This window comes from Maylandia zebra, linkage group LG5 (assembly GCF_041146795.1).
Source record: "Maylandia zebra isolate NMK-2024a linkage group LG5, Mzebra_GT3a, whole genome shotgun sequence".
In the NCBI taxonomy this organism is placed as follows: Eukaryota; Metazoa; Chordata; class Actinopteri; order Cichliformes; family Cichlidae; genus Maylandia; species Maylandia zebra.
The window spans coordinates 27,643,372-27,664,384 of NC_135171.1; the positions used below are offsets into that span (position 1 = coordinate 27,643,372).

The 21,013-nt window shown below is 39.9% G+C and overlaps 3 protein-coding genes across 9 annotated transcripts; 1 reads left to right on the forward strand and 2 right to left on the reverse strand.

The window, feature by feature from the left end:
• Positions 1 to 114: 114 nt before the first annotated feature.
• Positions 115 to 4,711, reverse strand: trub2 (TruB pseudouridine (psi) synthase family member 2). The gene is made up of 8 exons (XM_004548762.2): positions 4,419 to 4,711; positions 4,160 to 4,294; positions 2,980 to 3,054; positions 2,301 to 2,362; positions 2,135 to 2,216; positions 1,534 to 1,606; positions 1,271 to 1,407; positions 115 to 1,177 (listed from the first exon to the last, which is right to left on the reverse strand). The coding sequence occupies exons 1-8, from the start codon at positions 4,534 to 4,536 to the stop codon at positions 867 to 869; spliced, it is 993 nt and encodes a 330-aa protein (XP_004548819.1). The 5' UTR covers positions 4,537 to 4,711; the 3' UTR covers positions 115 to 866.
• Positions 4,712 to 4,748: 37 nt separating this feature from the next.
• On the forward strand, positions 4,749 to 8,982 carry hdhd3 (haloacid dehalogenase-like hydrolase domain containing 3). 6 transcript variants are annotated; one of them, XM_076884157.1, is made up of 4 exons: positions 4,843 to 4,860; positions 5,992 to 6,029; positions 6,370 to 6,704; positions 6,980 to 8,982. In XM_076884157.1, exons 3-4 carry the CDS (start codon positions 6,375 to 6,377, stop codon positions 7,370 to 7,372), a joined length of 723 nt encoding a protein of 240 aa, XP_076740272.1. In that variant the 5' UTR covers positions 4,843 to 4,860; positions 5,992 to 6,029; positions 6,370 to 6,374; the 3' UTR covers positions 7,373 to 8,982. The 6 variants fall into 6 exon arrangements, with proteins under 6 accessions (XP_076740273.1, XP_076740272.1, XP_076740271.1 ...); XM_076884156.1 differs by having other exon boundaries at positions 4,845 to 4,860; positions 5,953 to 6,029; XM_076884158.1 differs by lacking the exon at positions 5,992 to 6,029 and having other exon boundaries at positions 4,749 to 4,860.
• Positions 8,983 to 10,079: 1,097 nt separating this feature from the next.
• On the reverse strand, positions 10,080 to 20,320 carry tgfa (transforming growth factor, alpha). Of its 2 annotated transcripts, XM_014412891.3 has the most exons (8): positions 20,235 to 20,320; positions 19,953 to 20,039; positions 18,746 to 18,916; positions 18,459 to 18,638; positions 14,577 to 14,691; positions 13,151 to 13,300; positions 12,960 to 13,051; positions 10,080 to 11,681 (listed from the first exon to the last, which is right to left on the reverse strand). In XM_014412891.3, the coding sequence occupies exons 2-8, from the start codon at positions 19,993 to 19,995 to the stop codon at positions 11,674 to 11,676; spliced, it is 759 nt and encodes a 252-aa protein (XP_014268377.1). In that variant the 5' UTR covers positions 19,996 to 20,039; positions 20,235 to 20,320; the 3' UTR covers positions 10,080 to 11,673. The 2 variants fall into 2 exon arrangements, with proteins under 2 accessions (XP_014268377.1, XP_014268378.1); XM_014412892.3 differs by having other exon boundaries at positions 18,459 to 18,623; positions 19,953 to 20,287.
• Between the last annotated feature and the right edge of the window lie 693 nt (positions 20,321 to 21,013).

Sequence of the window (21,013 nt, forward strand, 5' to 3'; positions counted from 1 at the left end):
CCTGCTGTGCATGAGCTGTTGAAGATTCAGCTCATTTCCCCATAAATAATTTCACATTACTAAATTCTTTAATCTTAGACATCACCATAATGCTGTGAAAAAAAAACCCAAACATTTTAAATTGAAGCAAAGTGGTTTAATTTCAAGTTACCATTTTTATCCTGTGGCACAGACCCTCTATCATTTCTCTTAAATGGAAAGCTGGCTGCTTTTCTTTGGTTTGCTTATTTCCCACATACACTGAAACTTAACAAGGATCAGACCTGAGTATGACTCCAGTTAGTCTAATCACTACTAGTTTGACATTACTGGTTTAAATTTAATCAATGTCTGGAGCCACCAAAACAAGTGTAATGTTGACCTTTGGCCAGCTGGGGGAGTATTTGTGCCAGTAAAGCATGTATTTGAACTCATCTACAGACCTAAAAAACAACAACAAAAAAACCCAAACCCACAGCAATTAAACTGATATCATAATCAAACGCGTGCATTCTTTTTGGTCTTTATTATTGTAAATTCATTCAGAATATAAGAAATAATATTAACATTAAGGAATTAAGCAATACTACAGCATTGCAAAATACAGTTCTTGTTTTCCACCACAGTGAATTTTATATCGATTGATATGTGCAGACTTCTGGGTTTAATTCAATGGGTTTTACAAAAGTATTGCTTTAAATGTTTACAACCATTTGTATACACATCCTGTATACAAATCCTGGTCAAATGTTCACCGGGATTTCTAGTCTGCAAACCTCTTTCCTGACTGAGCTAAACTGTGGGAAGTTATGCAGCATCATAAAATATTTTTTTGATCGGGTCATAGGTCAATGATAGGCCTTAAATGACTAGTTATTTTACACGATCTACCTAGCAACTCCGTCATTAATTTCACTTTGTTGAGTTTCTGTGATATTGTCTTCAGACGTTTGTAATGCAGATGTCTTGTTCGCTGCCTTAGAAGGTTTTTTATTTTTCTTAGTGGAATGATACAACTGGATGGCTTGCATGACATCAGCAGCAGTCCAGTGGTGATGGATCAGAGCGTCCTGTAGGGTAAAAAGTCCATCTCTGGTGCGTCGTACTCCATTACACACTGCTGTGCTACGCAGTTCCAGTCCTATCTCATGCACAATTTTACGCAGATACTTCTGAGTCTCATTTAGGCACTGCACCTCTGTAAAAACAGGAGACATGTTTGAAACTTGACCCGCATTTTTTTTTTTTTTTAAATCATCAAATATGTTTTATGTGTTCAAGTGAAGATTACCTAATGTGAAGTTGGGAGGCTGGAAGCGAATGCAACGTAAGCCGGTCAAGATGGGTGTCGATTTCCCCTCTGGACCCAGTAAACCTTGCACAGCCATCTCATAGGCTTCCTGTGAGCGCATGTCTATGCTGGAATACCTGTACAGCAAAAAAGAAACTAATCAAATATCGTTTAGTACTGTTGCAAATATTTACAGAGGGTCTTATGCAAAAGCAGAGGGTAAAAGATGCCATTATTAGGTTTACAGAAATGTAACGTCTTACGTCAACAATGTTTTTTGGTTGACTCCCTCCAGCATTGACAGCACTCTCTCCAGCTTATCCTGTGTGATGTGATCTAGGAGACAGCTTTTTTTTAAGTATATTTAAAGGGACATCAGTTCACATAACAAGTGTTTTGCTTATATTCTTGCACTTCAGGTATATAAATTAGAACTGCTCTTATAAAACCTTTAAAACCACATACACAATTCAGTCACAGGCAGGGCTGAACTTCCATAAGGCAAGAGGTGGAGTACACCCTGTACAGGTCGGTATTCTGTTGCAGGGCTAACAAAGAGATGCAGACAACTCACATTCACATCTACGGCCAATTTAGAGTCACCATAAGAGTCACCATATTTTTGAGTTAAATTGACACGCATGTCTATGGACTGCAGAGAAACCAGCCCAAGGACTGGGAGAACATAGTCCTCACAAAGACTCCAGCAGGTCAGTGGATTCGTAGCCAAGACCCTTTCCCTGCTGTGAGGTGACAATTCTAAACACAACACCTTTGTGCCGCCATGATACTTTATCGAAAAGGACTTTGCTATTTTAAGTGAAAGATTGAGGAAGCTCAAACTAAAAGAGAAATTATTCATACCATAGGTGGATCTTTCCACAACTCGACCTGTGTTAGTGAAATTATCTGTTGCAGTTCCAAATTCAGCCTCCAGGGTATAATCCTGCAAGAAATATTGTAGAATTGGATCTGTCAGCGTTGGATCTGAACTGCATCAGTTTATGTCTGAGAGAAAATTACAAATTACCCTCGTCACTCTTGTGGTGTAGAAATCATTCAGCGCCTTGTTTCCATTCCCAACGGCAAGAACTAGAATAGAATAGAATTCAACTTTATTGTCATTGCACATGCACAGGGCAACGAAATGCAGTTTGTATCCATCCAGAAGTGCTTTAGCCATGATATAGATATATTACAATATATATTAGCAGTAATATAGATATGTAAGTATATTGCAGAAATGGGTCTATTATGGTATGTTATAATGTACACGGTATGAAGTATGTTATGAATATTCTATAAGTATGTACAGGCTGTAGTGAGTACAAGCTATGAACAGGCTATGAACAGGATATAAATATGAAATAAAAAACTATACAGAAATCTGAGATATACAGTTATACAGAAATGCGAACTATGCAAGTTATAAACACTTGTAGGATTAAAAATTATCGTTTGTACAGAATGATTATTTACACAGAACTATACAGTGATGCAGTTAAGATAAGTGAGATATGTGGATAATTTCTACAGAGGCTATATAAAGTGCTAGTGGTTGTGAGTGATGGTTCAGTCCATGTTATTATTGTGTGTTTGACGTTTTACATTTTAGAAATATGTGGATATTCTCAGATCATTCACAAAACGAATGCCAACACTGTAATTAACAAATGATTTTTTTCAAATGAGCAATTCTAAAATTATACCTAGAACACCCGAGGAGAAAGTATCGAGGCGATGTCCGACTCCAACTCGGATATGCTGGAATTCAGGTCCTGTGACTAAAATCAAAATGAAACATTATATTCACTCACTACAGTGTTATTCACCACACCTGAGGTTTAATTTACTCCAGTCACATCTAAATTGAAACCAGATTTCATGGATGACCTGTTACAGGGTAAAACGGTGGAGACACAGAAATCTGTTATTTCTGTGTCTCCACAGAAAAAGTTATAAACACTGTTCAATATCAAAGTGGAAAAAAAGTTGTGAAAAAGAAAGTACAACTTCTTTTAAATCAAAGGGTTTATGTGTCAAATATCATCTGCTACCAAAAATGACGCAAATACAACCTAAGATGAACAACAACATGACACACTGTGTCTCATTTATTTATCTCGGCTTCTGAAATGCTGAGGCAGAGTGTAAAAATGGCCAATGACCATTATGGCCAAAACTTTCCACTTTGGTCTCATCTCTCTACATTATAATAATCATTATAATGATCACTCCAACTGTAGAATGGTGGACTTCAGATTGTTTGGCATGACCTTATAACTGCCTCATCCTGTTGCCTCTTTCTGCTTTTATAAAGGTGGTCACACTGGCTGATGATCAGTCAATCAAAGTCTATACACAATTGTGTATTTAATTTTTTTCCACACACTGCCTCTGAAATTTGGCTTAATTTTTGTTAAATAAACAATGACACAAAATTATGTTATCCACTGTTGTTCATCCGAGGTCATATTTACCAAATGTGAAGACTTGCTGGAGATCAGAGGATTTTTTTTTTAATGCTGCGACATGTAAAACTGTAGAAAAGAAAGAGAGTGTACTTTTTTCACTTGTTCTGTAAAAGTAACAGATTTTAAGTTTTGTCTTTTTTTGTAAAAGAAGGGCTGTGAACTTTGCCACCTGATGATTTACTGCAAACTAAAGCATCTGACTGTGTTGTGAAGGTGTTTATACTTTAAAGGTGGAGTGATAGGGACGAGAGGTTGGTGCAGCTGGTTTCACTTGCACTTGGTTTTTCACAATGATGCTAACAAAACAGCTGCATGGACCATGAGGTCAGATAAATGTATCTTAATGTATCTGTTAATGTATCTTCAGAGCGGAGACAACACTTGTTAACATTTTCAGTAAGGTGGATGTACATACCCAGAGGGTGCTTGGATAGTACAGGAACCGATACTGCTGATACCGTGAGTCCTTTGGACGCTTCACTCTCGTGTCTGGGTTGTGCTAAGAGTCGAACCTCGTGGGGAAGTGGCTGGGAAGGCGCAGCATTCAAACCTGAGGTGTAATACACGCAAGGACATTCAAGTGTTAAGTTAAAGGCATGCTGAGTATTAGCTGCATCATGCCTCAGTTTAACAGCAGGACCACAAGACACCAGTGAAAAATAAACTACACTCACCTTTAAGAAGATTTGTCTCGATGCTGTCCCGTACCAGTTTCCAGTGAACACCAGCAGGTTTGTAGACACAGAACAGGCCCTCTAACTTCCGAAACGTCCGAATAGCTGGAGTTGCCATTATTCAGCAGCATCAGATTATACTTATGTCTTGGAAAAATAATAAAACTAATTAAAAAAGACTACATGTCATGGAAATTTTGACGAGTGACAGTTGTTTTGTTTCTACTGCCACTTTCTTCCATGTGAGCCTACGCGCATGCGTACATGATGACGCTTTTCATTCCTTATTTTTGGCCATACCGCCATCTACTGGAATGGATGTATGTGTACGCTATTTTAGTCCTTATATAAGTAGAGAAACGCCACCAGAGCTTCCACCAGAATTATTAAACAGCCGCTTATTGTGTGTAGTAACAAGCTGGGAGACGTGGAAGAATAATTGGTATTTTATTGGGTTTTTTTTTTGTTTGTTTGTTTTGTGTGTGAATTTTTACGGTTTGTTTCAGAAGATGGCAGTAGCAGCCGCCACTCAGAGAACAGAGTGGAAAAGAGGACGAAGAAGAAAGCAGGCAGCTAACTTTAGTCGCTGTTTATTTTCGTTGACAGCTGAGAAGACTTCAGTATCATTTCGGCATTTTTCTAATTTGAGGTTTTTGCTGTAAGCTGAAGCTTTGGCCTCTGCTGTTAAACTGCTGTGTGCGGGCAGGTACGTTAGTTTGTTTTCACGGGACACTGGTCAGAGAAACGCTACGTAGTTATTGTCAAACTCCACTCTTACATATCCAATTATGGTGACCTCGGGGGCAAGAAACACGTTGCTAAAACCAAATATGAGTTGAACTGAAACCTGGAGCTACACAACGAAACAGGATTTGGACTTATCCAGCAGGGTATACCCCCATGGTAAATGTGCTGCCAAGCTAAACTTTATTATGTTCCAGATTAGAGATCAACATGAGGTCATTGCACACTGACCACTCAGTCCTCCTTGAAAATAATATCGCCATTCCTGGAAGATCAGACACCTCTGTACGTGGATAATAGAAGGATCTGAAGTATTTTAATAGCATTAGACGACCTGCGCAGCACAGTGGTATGATGGTTAGTACCGTTGTCTCACCGCAAGAAGGTCCTGCGGTGAGACCTGAGTTCCTCCACAACCTTTCTGCGTGAGTTTTGTCTCCCTCCCAGAGTCCAAAGACATGTGGTTCGTTATCGTTAGTTATTTGGTTATTCTAAGTTGGCAATAGGTGTGAACGCGAGTTTGGATGGTTGTCTGTCTCTCTGTCTGTTAGCTGTGCGTCATATTCGTGACATGTCCAGGTTATACCCTGCCTTTCGCCCTATGGTAGCTGGGATAGGCTTGCTTCCTATGAAAAGTAATTTCTTCTTTCCAACAGTCATCAAGTGCTTTCTGGAGGATTACCCAGTTGTTGGGGTTTCTCTCTTGTATTGTAAGATCTAATAATGGGCAAAGTGAGGCTTTGTGATACAGTGAAATATTTGAAGCAGTAATGCCAGGATTATGTTGCAGTTTCAATGTAAAACACGAATCTCACACGAATCTCCACAGTGTCACCCACTGGCCACTTTCACTATCATCACACCTTGGTAGGTACGACAGAGACAAGCAATTGTACAATAGATCATTAATGACTGTGGCTAATAAACGCTGTGGTTCAGCAAATACTGTCAGACTATAATTAAAACATATTCAATAATAAAAGTGTAATAAAATACAGGAAATGTTGTTGACCAGTGGTCAAATTGGTCACGCTTAGTATTACAGCAGCAGTTTTGAATGTCTTAAAATCGTCACCCTGAAAAACAGTTCCCGTAACAAGAAAATAAATAATGTTAATAATATTCAAACATGTTTCTCTGTGTGAAACAGCCTGATTAGATAACTCATATTTTGCTCAGCTGTTGTCTTCTCTTTGGTGTCCATCAGGTGTGATGCGAGCTCCTCTGCGCTGGGTGCTATGGGATGTGAAGGACACCCTGCTGAAGGTGCGCTCATCTGTGGGAGAGCAGTACTGCAAGGAGGCAGAGCGTATGGGCTTGAGCCTCAGTCCTGTGGAGGTCGACGCTGCTTTCCGGCAGGTTTATCGACAGTATTCCAGTAGATACCCAAACTACGGCATCAGTCAGGGCCTGAATGGACAGTCATGGTGGAGGGGGGTGGTGCGGGACACTCTCTCTCAGTGTGGTGTACAGGAGCCAGACTTGCTAAACACAGTAGCCAACAATCTTTACCATAACTTCTGCAGCGCAGATAACTGGGAGGTAAATGATCACTGACACGTTCATACACCTAAAACACCTTGTTTAAAGATTTTAAACAGTTCCTCGAATAATGCTTTTTTAAATTTTATGCAACAATATATAAATAAAGGCTACAGGATGTGTATTTTCTTTTAACTATAATCATCATAATAAGCATTTCATACTGAACCAGAAGAACAGAGCACATTAAATATCTGACTTGTAAAGCAACTTAAACTTTGCCCCCGATGTTTGGAGAATGTCATATTAAACTGTATAATATTCCTTTGTTTCAGGTATTTCCAGACTCAAAGAAGGCTCTGGAGAGTTGTTCTTCTCTTGGACTGAAGCTGGGTGTGGTGTCCAACTTTGACAACCGCCTGGAAGCAATCTTACACGTTTGTGGGCTGTTGTCATACTTTAGCTTTTTAATAACATCAGAAGAGGCTGGTGTAGCAAAGCCCAGTCCGGCCATCTTTAGTCAGGCACTGCAAAAATGTGGTGTGCCAGCTGATAGAGTAGCTCATATTGGGGACCATTATGTTAATGATTACCTCACTTCTCGGTCTATGGGTATTCACGGCTTCCTTTTAGACAGACATAAGGATGGCCAACTCGATGTTCCTAGGGAGCATCGGCTGATTTCACTGGATGAGCTGCCGTCACGGCTCCAGCAGCATATGAACTAACATGAGTCATAAGATAAGATAACCTTTAGTCCCACACGTGGGAAATTTGTTTGGTTACAGTAGAAACAAACGGTGTCAAGTGAAATCTACTCAGAACAAACTGGCTTAATTAGCGAAATAATGTATGGACTGTTGACTTAAGTATATCAAACTACTTCATCCTCATAAGACAAATGAAATGCTGATAGAAAAATGTAAAGAAATCTTAACATATTGTATAGTTATGTTTCATGTCTTTGTATTATAAAATATGTTGGGAAAAATAAGCCTCTAACTATACTGTGTCTCTGAAAATAGAGAATATGAAGTGAGGCAGCAAACTGTCAGACCTTCGACAAGGTTCTGAAAACATTCCTGAGAGATTGTGGTCCATGTTGATATGATGGCATGCAATTGCCATATGCTGTTTGGCACGTGCGCATCCATGATGCAAATCTCCTGTTCCCCACATCCCAAAGGTGCTCTGTTGGATCAAGGTGTGGAGACTAGAGCCCATTTTAGTGCATTGCCATGTCCAAGAGAACTATTTCAGATGATCTGAGCTTTGTGACATTAGAAGATGGGAACACTGTGGTCATAAAAGAGTGGACATGTTGCGCAATAATAATCGGCTCATTTGGTACAGTGTCCCAAAGGATAGATTCATGGTTTTCTGGTGTTTTAAGCCAAATTCTGACCCTACCAACTGACTGTCACAGCAGAAATCGAGACTCATCAAACGAGGCAACTTTCTTTTCCTAATCTACTGTCCAAATGTGTTAATTTTCCTGTTTGACTGAAGTCCCTGTGTGGTCGTCAAGGTTCAAGGTGTTATGCGTTCAGCAATGCTGTTCTGCATACCTTGGATGTAACGTGTTTTGATGCTGTTGCCTTCCTATCAGCTCAAAGGAGTCTGGTTATTCTCTGACCTGTAGTAGCCACAGTGCATTTTCTGCAAGAGAACTGCTGCTCACCAGGTATTTTCTCTTTAATCAACTATTCTCTGTAAACCCTAAAGATGCTTGTTTGGGAAAGATCCCAGTTGATCAGTGGTTTCTGAAATAATAAGACCAGCACAAATAACCAGTGAGGTCGTATTGAGCACATCTATATGGCTGTGTGCATTGACTTGATTTATATTTTATTGATGTCAGTGACTTTAAGGTGGTTGACTGCAAAAAAAATCAGCACTGAAGTCTATAGTTTGTGTCTTTGCTTCTCTGTAATGTCATATCTGCACCATCAGGCTAAAATGTCTGCTGGCACCAAGGTAGTGCCAGTGGAAAGCATAACTGAGGACTACAACTTTTTTTTTTTTTTAAATTAAGAAGTTTATATTAACCACTGGAGGAATTGTTTTAGAAGACAAGCCCAGAAATGTTTTTGCAGCACTCAGGACATGTCAATTCTTTTACCATCTTTTTTAATAATCGGTTATTTGGAACTTGTCCCCACATTTAGGGAAATTATACAAAACAACCGAGTAACCATCTGCTTTGAGCAGAGCTGCTATGAATTGTAGGCAGCAAATGTATTTGCAATTGATTGTGTCAAGTCACATAAAACATCCACAGATCAGCTGAAATATCATGGCAGGAGTCTTGCTGTAAAATAAAGTGTCCTGAAAGTTGCCTGCATTCTCTCAATTTGTGCTCAGCATCAGCTATGCAGGTACATTTCTTTAAAAGGTTATTCATTAGCAGGCCGCTTTACAGGAGCTAAAAAGCTCTGATCATCCCTAATGATATTTCTCAGTGCTTAGCAGTGAGGGGAACAAGGCAGGGTTGCTTAACCCTAATACCTTTGTAAGTAACCACTTTAAACCATCTGGTCAGAGGCAGATACTGGGAATGTTGGACTGAGGATCAAAAGAGCTGCAGAGAGACCAAAGTGGAATTGCTATTTACAGCAAGCTCCAGCCTCTTATAGAATACAGATTAAATCTTTTTTGGAAGAATGTCAATGTTTTTAATTTTTAAAAGAAAGAAAAAAAAAAGACGACACCCCTCCCACAGTGTTCAAAAAAAAATTTTTTTTCCCCAAGTCGTATTTTCACCTTGAGTCGTGTCCAGTAAAATTTTTCCCCGTACGAATGCTTGTACGTTGAAGGGTATTGTATATCTTTAGGGAGTCATCCGTAAGAGCTGCTTAATTCAAAGCTGGTTTAGTAGCTCAGCCAGACGGCTCTAAAGGGCTCCACAGAAATCCAATTGCAGGCATAATGGGATTGCAAAAAAACCAAAACCAAGCTTCTCATGCAGAGAGCCAAAGGGAAGAGCAGAGGAGGTGCAGCATGTCATGAGGGAAGATGTCAATCCAGTGACTTACAATCAAAACAAAAGCCCAGCATGTCAGCACGTGAAGCGGACTCATATTGGAGGATGAATGTTTGAATGTGAATGGGTATAGATTCTGTGAAATAAAGAAATTAATAAATAAACAGGCTGAATGGCTATATAGCAGAAGCTAGACAAAACGTTTCCCTCAGCCATAAAAGCACTCAAGACTGCAGCTCTTTGTTCAAATGTGCCTGGGGTTCAGAGTTCCGTGTTGGCATTACTGCATCTTGAAATATTCAATGGCACAGAAAAATAGAGTAGAAGATCAGAAAATTAGGGTATTTTGAGAGAGCGAGCGCTTCACAAGTGAAAAGAAGGTCACGCAAGGAATAGAAAAAGAGACTTGAGAGATGGAACAGCAATTAAGAGACATATGAAAGAGACAGACACACACTTGCATATTTAATTCTTCATTGGAAAACAAATAATGGAGGCTTTCCAGTTGTGCCAGCATAAGTCTGGCACCATAAAGGGATAATGCATGAGAAGCTCAACAGCAGGATGTGTTCACCCAGCAAATCCCCCAAATATATCTGTTTCAATCCTGCAATACACATGCAAATTCTGCAATGCAAAAATCACGTACTGTAAACAAAGACAAGTTTATCATCCACTCAGAGGCTTTTGGCATAGAAACGCCATCACATTCACAGTGAACACACAAAGCATGTGCACATGCTTCACAATAGTGTCAATTTGTCCTTTAATTCCCTTACCAGTAACATAAAATTATTTAGAAATTTCAAAATAACCACTTTAAACTTCAGAGGCTTTTTTTCCCTTTTCCTTTTTTTTTTTTGAGCATTGCTATAAACACGGCACTCGTATGCTTTGCATTTAAAATAAAAGCTGTGATTTAAGTGCATGCATGCTTAGGGGTATATGTGCAAACCGCGTGCTTAGTCCCATCAGTGCTCGTTCAGGCAGTTAGAAATGGCATCTCTCGTATGTGGATGCGTTTAAGTGTCTACATCGTGCAGTGAGTGCTGTTTTGTTTAGCTTTTTTATAAGCAGTGAAGAAGCTTGCAGATGAGCGCAATTTTCCAAAGGTACTGTAGGATAAAGTGGCCACTCGTGTTGGTAGAGTTCTTGCTTGCAAATTTAAAAAAAAAAAAAAAAAAAAAAAAAAAAAAGGGAAAAAAAAACAAAGAACCTCTGATGCATGCACATGTACAGGTACAGCTTAGGAATTAAAAAACGGAAACTGACAACCATTTTCGCTTCAGGAGCAATAAAGAAAGTTTCATCAAAAACGCTACAGGAATAACTTAAAGCTGCAGTCTCTGCATATACATTTTGATTTAAGATCAGGAAATCAATGTGCATGAGTCTAACAATTTCTACTTCTGTCGAGTGAAGTGAGTTCCTTCCCTAAAAACAGACACTAAAACATGTTAAAGCACCGGTTTCCCCACACCAGAAATTATTAAAATGTCCTTCGTGCTCATAGTGTTCTGATGAAAATGTGCAAAGATATTAAAAGACAAAAATAGGAATTGGGGATGTATGACTCAAGTGAATTATTCTTGTCCTGCAGCTTGAAATAACGCCTTTTCTATTCAGCATCCACACAGGGTGATTAATGGCCTTATAGATAAATTCCCATGTCCTTTAGGCCAGCCATAAACTCTAATCAGGACACACAGGGCTCTTCTCATGCATGATTTGGCGGCAGCATCAGTCTCAGAGGGTCAAACAGTCTGCTGCAATTCTGAGTATTTTCGTAGAATCAAAGAGCAAAGCAAACACATTCCTAGATTGTTGAAGTCCAAAAGGTCCCAGTCATCAGATAGGAGAAATGGAGCATTTAACCTCCCACATGAAGGAGGCCTACCTCAGTCACACTTAAGATACTGTATTATCACTTCCCTTCTGGCCTGCTGTACCACTTTGGATGCAAGCCGTGGGGTTTGAGGACCAGGCAGATGAGGAAGACTGAACACGGCATGAAACGAAGAGCTCATGTTCAAGTGAGATGTTTTCTCAGACCACTGAAAGACAAAGCCCAAACATTTATGTTTATGTTAAGGAATTGTCTAAATAGTTAATATTCAGAAGATTATCAACAAATTCCACAAAAGACGAACATTAAATTGGTGACGCTGTTGTGGTACATGAGGTATGATGATTATTTTTTTTATTTTTTATTTTTCCATAGAAACTCTACTTTTTGCACCCCTTTCCTACTTCCAGAGGGCCTTCTATTTTTAGCTCCCTCGTGGAAATGATCTAAAAATAACAATCACTATCAACTAACCGAACCTTTACAGGGGATCGTCACTGCTGATGAGAGCTGGGTCTCCATCTATAACCTGAAGAGACCACAGTTTGCAATCCCAATGATGGAGAGGTCAGGAGCAGGAGCGGGACTTTTAACTGAATTCAAAGTTCTAGTAATCAACGGTTCAAGACTTTTAAAGTAGTATATTTTGCCAGCATGCACCAGCACACAGTTTACTGGCCAGACCTACACAATCAAGTTGCTTTATATAGCTAGGTCAAGATCCTACAAAACTATAACACATAACCCAACACAAGCATTTGGCAACAGTGGGAAGAACAAACTCCCTTGCAATAGGAAGAGTGCTACAGCAGAACTGCAGTCGGGGAGGGGCCACCAGCTGCCTCAACTGCCTGGGTGGGGTGAAGCGCACATCATAAATTCAGTTCAAGGGGATAACGGAGGGCAAAATATAAGAATTTAAAAACTACTACTAATAAAAGTACTCCAAGCAGTCCAAAGTTGACCTTGAAAGAAAAAACGTTATGTGATATACATTTATCTGCCAAGTTTTTTTAATGTCCGTTTCCCAGCGTTTTGAATCTTTGTGATTGCACCTTCTATCTGCATTGTTGTCCAGTTACACCAGTCACAAACATGTTCACAGATTGGTGTTCACTAGTCTAAAAAGGGTCCCTGACAATATCTTACTAGAAATCTCTGTGGCCTGTTTGTGCTTAATGCAGAAGCTCTTCAAACAACTCTGAGCCACACACAGCTGTCAGGAAGTATTGAGAAAAAGAAATGATTTCATTAAAAATAATGTCCATAACAGAAAATTTTAACCGTAATCACAGACAGATAAATGGATGCACTCTCTGTGCAAACACGGCAAATGTTGACAGCCCATATTAGTTGCCCACAGTCTTCACTGCTCTCAGCTTCCACCCTCTCATATTCATCTAATGGATACTGCATCCCCTGCAGTGTGTAAGTGGAACTATGAAGTTAAAAATGCACTTTGTAATAAGAAAGTAAAGTCAAGTACCACTCTCAGATGGACAGCAGGACACGCCGTGCTTTTCTGTAACATGGTGATGTGCGTGGCTGCGCCTGCGACAGTCCTGTCTCCACCAGCAGCTGGAAGAAAAATAGACCAAGCAAACTCACTGTGGCATCAATTTCATCTAATTTTCAATTAATCTGTTGCTTACAGCACAAGATATTTATGTAACTTACTGTAAGACTGTACATAACACCATGATGAGAACACACCCAATCACACACAACACCAGCATCGTGGCAATGGTCTGTTGCCTGTGATTGGTTGCAACTACAGCGAGGAGGTCTGCATGCTCACACCTCATCCCGATAAAGCCTGGATGACATCTGCAACACAGAAAATCTGGATGAAAAAGAGCCGCTGATGGACTTTCATGACACCACTGCTGGTTAAAATGGAAAGTTACAACAGTTGTAGTTAAAGATTGTGATTTCATCCAATGAATCATATTGATACCACAGACACCAGAATGCAAAATGTAAATCTGTTTTTAAATCATTTTGCAAAGGGTAGCAGAACAGCACTATCACAGAACAGGGCCATCTTGATGTGAACTAAATGATTTAAAGGCTCGAATTATCTCTGGTCACCAAAAATTATATAGAAAGGCTCAATATAATACCAAAAACAAACCCTACACACCCGGTGGAACATCTCACAAATAATTAGGTTTATGTAACACCTGTAAAGCAGGCGTTTTTGGTTTTTAGTTATTTTTAGGTGTAAATACGAGGGGGGGGGGGGGCACAATTTTCAGGCCTGAAAACTGGGGCCACGGGATATTTTTAATGTTTAAAAACATTAAAAATATCCTGTACTGGACATCATTGCGTTAGCTCAGGAATAAAATAATAATAATAAAAACCCACACAACATCAGTGACAAAAGTTTGTATTTTTATCCACAAAAGCAGCTTTAGATTCTGCCATAAAGACTAAACCATATGTATTTGTGTATTTGAGATAATAAAACACTGCAAACTCCATTGACATGAATAAGATTATGATGCACTCACTGATGGTCTAATGGCTCAAGCAGGCCTTAATTGTTTCCACAAGACGATCCCAAACCAAATGAAGAATATATTATAAAAAAAAAAAAAAAAAAAAAAAAAAAAGACTGCTTAGTTAGTCTTCAGTCCTGACTTGTTTAAGTGTTTGGAGCTTTATGAACCAAAAAGCAAAACAAACAAAAAGAAAAAACCCAGGAGATCTCAAAGTTTTGAGCAGCTGATATTCTACAGAAATTAATAATCACAAGCATTTAGATTTCAAAACATCTGCAATGGGTCTCCTCATTCCCAAAGTGCAGACTGTCACCAAAGGCAGAGGTGATGAGGGGATCTTGCTCACATAACACTGCCTTGGTATCATTTTCTGTTCAGTGGGACGTTGACGTGTTTTTCAAATAATTCTTTGGATTTACATTTTGCTCAGTGTTGCAACACTTTTGAACAGCAGGTTGTACATCAGCAGGATTGCAGTGCCTTAAATTTCAGTTTCAAACAGTTTCAGCTTTAAACTGTAAAAGTGTTGTTTTTCATGTGAGACCACAGACAGGATGCAAAGGTGGTGTTTTATAACCATAAATCCGCTAACTTACACACATGCGGGTGTCTCTTCCAGTATAAGGAAGCGGCACGTGCCGTGGAAGCAGAAGTGTCGGTGGGAGTCTGGACAGTCGTCGAAATGAGACCGAACCGCTGCTGCTACAAACTCTGTTGAGATGAGACATAATGTTGGTGTTACTCTTCATGTTGTTGATCTTAATGATGTTACCATGTTTAAAGTTGACAGAGTGTTTTTGCAGTAGTGTTTCACACTGAAGCTAATAACCAAAATGAAAGTCTTTTGGTAGAGTAGCTAGCTAGTAGAAATCCATTTTATAGGTAAAGCTGTTCAATCCAGTAACACAAATATGTAATCAGTCAATCACATGGCAGCACCTCAGTGCATTTAGGCATGTAGACATGGTCAGGTTCGACCTGAAGCATCAGAATGGAGCAGAAAGGTGATTTAAGTGACTTTGAATGTGGTTTGGTTGGTGGTGGCATTTCAGAAACTGCTGACCTGCTCTCATCTTTAGGTCTGACGGCAAATGGACTGAAAAAGCAGCAGCAGCTCTCTGGGTAAAAATGCCTCGTTGATGCCAGAGGTGATGGGAAGAGAATGGCCAGGCTGCTTAAAGCCAAAAGCAAGGCAACAGTAACTCCACCGCTTGTTACAACCAGGGTTTGCAGAAAAGCATCTTTGAATGCAGAACTTGACAAACCTTGAAGCAGATAGGCTACAGCAGCAGAAGACCGCACTGGGTGTTACTCCTGAAGAACAAGAAACTGAGGCTAAGATTTGCCTGGCGCCACCAAAATTGCTCAGAAGAAGACTGGAAAAACATGCTTGGATAGATGAGTGCATGCTGCAACATTCAGATGGTAGGTTCAGGATAGTGATGTAAAGGCATGCGGGATATTTACTTGGCACACTTTGGTTCCCTTAGTAACACCTAGGGAAGGGTATCGTTTAGGTTTTATCCCATACCGGTGCCAAACTGGTACTTTTGAAACGGTGCCGGTGCTTAAATGGTGCTCAAACCGGTGCTTAAAGAATGGAGAACACAAAATTGGTCCAAAAACCTCTCATGTTCAGCTGTTTATTTGTAAAAAGATAACAATGTTAGCCTTTTCTGCAGCAGGGGATTTATGGCATCACTCTTGGCTGGAAGCAGTGCTTAAACAATGGAAAAAACAAACTTTGTCCAAAAACCTCTCATGTTTAACTGTTTTCCACTTTTTCTTTGGTCATTTTAGCCTTTTTGGCCAGGATGAAGGGAGTATCTGCCATCAAACAAGAAGACAGCCGCATGTAGCTATGATGATGTTTGCTAGTTCACCTTACATGCATTAATGTAATAACGTGGTTAGCCTACTCAACGTAAATTACACACGAACAACATTAAGCTACTCACGCAGAGAAGAAGGCTGCTGCTGCATCATCATCAGTTATCATTTCTGCTACACTGGCAGGGCTAGGGGCCAGGACTCTACTCTTCGGGTTTTTGGGGGGATGTTGCTTACTCCAGATAACAGGCAACCCACGCGCAGTAGTTGTGCACGGTGTGAGGTCTCAGCAAGCTATCAAATACAGCCGCATTTTTCGGCTTTAAAAAAAAAAAAAAAAAAAGCTATGCGTCGCCAGGTGTTTCATCAGATTTGAGGTGTTACCTCCTTTGACAGTATCACAGTATCAGCTTAAAGCACTTGTTGCAGGCTGCTGAGTTTGCATATTTTGCTGTGAAGTACAGCCAGACTTTTGACCACTTCGCCTTGGGCATTTTTAATCCAGTGTTGCCAACTCCTCAGTAAGGAAAATCGCTATTGGTTGTCCTAAAAGTCGCTAGAAGTCGCTAAATGACGTCATCGCCTAATTTGCATAATTGGAGAGAAATAATAATAATAATAATAATAATAATAGATTATAACATCGTGGAAGAGACAAAGTGAGTAAAAAACGTCCTAAATGCATTTATTGTTTATTTAGAACTACAAATTAAATTTCTTTTAGCAATTATTGTTTGTTTTTTTTAATGTCACAATTCCAACCCTGCTCCTTTACCCGGGCTTGGACCGGCAAAAGTGACCCGAAATAGGCACTCTGGTGAGTTACTTTGTGTGTGTGTTTAAGTAGTTTTAAACTTTGTGATCCACAAAACAGCATAAGAGTAAAAGAAGAACTGACTGCGTTACAGCACCCGCTGCTTGTTGAGAGTAAAAGCAATACGTGCTTTCACGTCTTTTTTTAGCGACTCTTTTTAGAAAAAAAGCCGCTAAGGGGTCTGAAAACTCGCTAAATATAGCGCTAAGTTGGCAACACTGTTTTAATCTGTAGCTCTGCTCTAAAAGAACGTATGTACCTGGACCCGCCTACTATCCTCGGAAACGTAAAATGATTGGCTAGAATCTAAAGTGTATGACATCTCAGGAAATAAAGCACCGAAATGTGCTCTGCTTTTCAGTCTGGTTACTACCGTTTATGTCAGAACGATGGCACCGGATACCGGTACCCATCCCTAGTAACACCTGAGCACTTTTTGGGATGGGGTAGAATGAGAAAGTCACATCATGTGCAGTGGACCAATCTGCAGCACTTGTGGGATGCTGTCGTGTCACTATGGACCAAAATTTCTGAGGAATGTTTCCAGCACCTTGATGAGTGTTTGCCATGAAGAATTAAGACAGGTCTGAAAGCAAAAGGAGGCTCAAACAGATTGCTTAATATGACTGTACCCATGGTAAATGAGCAGCCTACAGGAGCTCAGTATTTTAACTCAGTCTCTTCATATCTGTAAATTTTACCCAAAATTTGTAAATCATATGCAATCCCAGTGCCTGTATTTACAATAGTCAGGATGACAAAGGTGGATGTGATAACTCTAAAAATAGTATAAATCTACCAAGACCTGAAACAACACCACCTACGAAATCCTACAGTTGACACACCCACGCCACAAACGGTAGACTTTAGTTCCCAGCTGCGGACGGCTTTGTGGTGGCTTACGTCTTTCATTGTACCTGAGAGGAACAATTACAGTAAAGAACGTCAATGAAAACCCCCAGTGGGAGGATGCAAACAAAATCTTTTCCCATCAGTCTTACTGGGACTCAGGAGAGTGCCCATCCCTGCAGGTTGCATTGTTCTTAACAAAAAAAATAAAGCCTACAATGCAGCTTTTTTATCAAGCAGCAATCTCAGCTTTCCCTGTGAAACAAAACAACAGGACAAAAATAACCGATTAAACGAACACAAGGACAAAACATGACATTTCTTTTACGTAGGCAGTACAGCCAACCAAATTCCTACACTACTGACTCAAACAAATGTGAATGCAGCACAACCATCCAAAAACAGATGCCACTTTGTGAGAGCGATGAACATCCAGACAGATAGTTGTATTACACGCTGCCTTCGTCACACACTTCATTCCAACGGTAAATGGGCTGTTGGACTGGAGTCTACATGTATTGTCTCCTCCTTTCAGACTCTGTGAAAGCGCTCCGTTGTGCCTGAGGCATCTGCCTGACAACCCCTCTCACTTTCCATGTGATTTTGATGGCAATTTGAAGTAGGACTGAGAATGAATACATCCTTTAGGGCAAGAAAGGGTGTTTTTCAGATAATAATTCAACACTGTAGGTGCAGCTTTTGTAAAACGGCTAATTGTATACTGCTCATATACACTGGCCCTAATCTTTCATTTAACATAATTGTTCCCTGGCTCACACTAAGAGGATCAATTATCAGCGCGCGCCACACTGTCTGCGTAATGTTAATGCACTGTTGGGAAACATCGCAGTGATTGTATACGTGTGCTGCCATGAACAGAAATATGACTTGAAAAGCAGGAAACATTCCTATAGATGGTTTGACAGCGACCCTAGACTTCCTCTGCATCTTCACGTACTTGTGATACTCATATACTGAAACTTACTTTTAACAGGGTGGATGTTGATAGTAGTGGTTCCAGTGAGGCTTTTGGTTGCGCTGCTGCTGGTGTTTGTTGAAGAGCTGCTTGCTGAGGTGTTAGCAGCAGAGGAGGTGGCATTAATAGAAATGGTGGCATCAGTAACTGTTGCATTTGTCTGCCTTGGTCCGACTATAAAGAGAGAACCTGTTAACATATGATTACAGATACAGAGAGAGTGGATAAAAGGACAGCGGCATGTGGAAAACATCTCAATCATGACCTTAGATTTTCATGGATCATGACTTGCTTACTTTTAACTGTAGGGATGTTGGTTGTGGCTGGAATTGTTGTGCTTGTGCTGCTAGTTGCCGCAGAGCTGCTACTGGAGGCATCTGGAGGAGCAGTGGAGTTTATACTGATGGAAATATTGGCTTCAATAGTTACTGAACTGCTGTGCCCTGCTCCGAAGGTAAAGAGAGAGCCTGCAGAGAGAAACATAAACAGCTGTTAATGTAGGGCAGGTATAGTGTGAATATCACACACATGGGATTAACACCCCAAACCATGCAGGACAAAAATACCACAAATTTCACTGTTAACTCACTATCGAGTACCATAGATATTGTAGAAGTACCTATAGAAACATTTTTTAATACATATTAATATAATCTGATTGCTGCCCATCGATAGAAGCTTGTTTCTGACCAAAAAAAAATATATTTTTCTTCCTTTTATAAGCCAAAATTTCCACTTTCCAACTCAAACCTCTGAGAAAATTACTCAAAATTGAGACAGTAACAGAATAACCTGAAATTCTGACTTATGGATGGCAAAAAATATTAACAATAACAATGTTTTTGTTTAGTGGCAGAAAGCAGCTTCCATACCCCTCCAAATGAAAACCAGGTGTCTCATATTCTCCTTATTACGATCAACCTGAAGGTTATATCTAACAGTCTACTCATGGACCATTATGACTTACTCTTCAATTTGATATTAATGCTTCATTGAGTAACAGGCACCCAACAATAGTAACAGGGTCAAGCACCCACTAAAAGGATGAGATGAAAGCACTATAAATACAGCTGGTCCCGTGAAGACACGCAATTACAACCAAAAAACTGAAAATAGATCCTAGAAATAGGCGCGGTGGTTTATTGTTTAAGGTGATGACTGACACCAAACGATTATGAGAAATGTGACTGCACACACTCTTCACCTTCCAGTCACAAATATAGTCGATAGAATAATTAGTCCAAGTAGATCACCCACATAAGTTAAAACACACCCACTAAAGCCATTTAAAATAAATAAATAATAAAGTTATTCAATTTAATGATTATATAACGTTAAATAATAGAGCCCAAAAAAAGCACAGGGGGAGGAATGCTCACATTCAAGCTTATTAACTTTGTTTAATTTCTATTTAATTGTTTTTCAACATTTAACACAGCGTTTGACGTCACTTTCACGAGTGAGATTACAATCGGACGCTTTTCTGCAGGGTTGGCTACTCACCGCTAATGAGTAAAATTGTTCCCCAGAAAATCCGAGTCATCATGATGAGCAGCTCTCCAAACCGCAGGAATATGACGAGCAGTTTCACTGAAACGCGGGTGTGTTAAGAAGCCATATCAGTCATTAGTGTTGCAGACCCCGGGACAAGCAGCAGCCGCAGCGGCGACCATCAGCAGAGACCACATTTAATCCGGCGAGCATACACCTGACCTGTTCTCTAGTGTCAAACATTAACATCTGATCTATCCACAGCTTCTTTTGGGGCGCAGAAAACGACTTTACCTTCTTTGCCTTCCTGGATGTCCGAGGGTTTAACTTCACAGTGTTCAGTTGAGGAAATTGGTGTGTAATCCCGTCAGAGCTGACCAATTAGAGGCAGGGAGGGAGGAGGAGGAGGAGGAGGGGTACCATCCCATTATGACCTCAGTATGACATCTATGTTTGTTTTTTAATTCTTAGCCCAAATGTAAGAGTTCAGTTTTTATGTATTAATATTTAATCTGATTTAAAGTGTGAGAGAGATGTCCTTCTCCACGTCTTCTCCACTCCTGCTACATCAAGTTTAAAAAGAAATATCCAATAATAAATATTAAATGATTTTAAAGATAAAACATTCTTATTCTTATCCACTCTAACCGATTAAATGCCAATTAGAGTACAGAATTTCCCTTTAAGGCAACTTTTCATTAGAGATTGCCTAAATAAGAATTATTTTTTTCGCCTCAGTGTTGCCTCATTAATATCATTAGGTTTCAAAATTAGTCAGAGTTTTCTTCTTTGGCTTCTTTGGGGTTTCCTGCAGCTTTGCTGCTCCGTCTGTTCATTCATCTGTCCAACAGTTTGGTGCAGACCAGAATATCTTTTCTCTGACTGGCTGCGATCCCATAACATGTGTGGTGGGTATTTAGAAACTCAGAGGACAGTTTGTTATGTGTGTAGTGATTCCCCGACCTTTAGCTAACAGTGCCAGCAAGCTGTTATCAGGTTCGAGAAAGCTGAAAACACAAGTGCTCAGATACACTAAATAAAAGTGACCTGGAAATTCAAAGCATGTTTCCTAA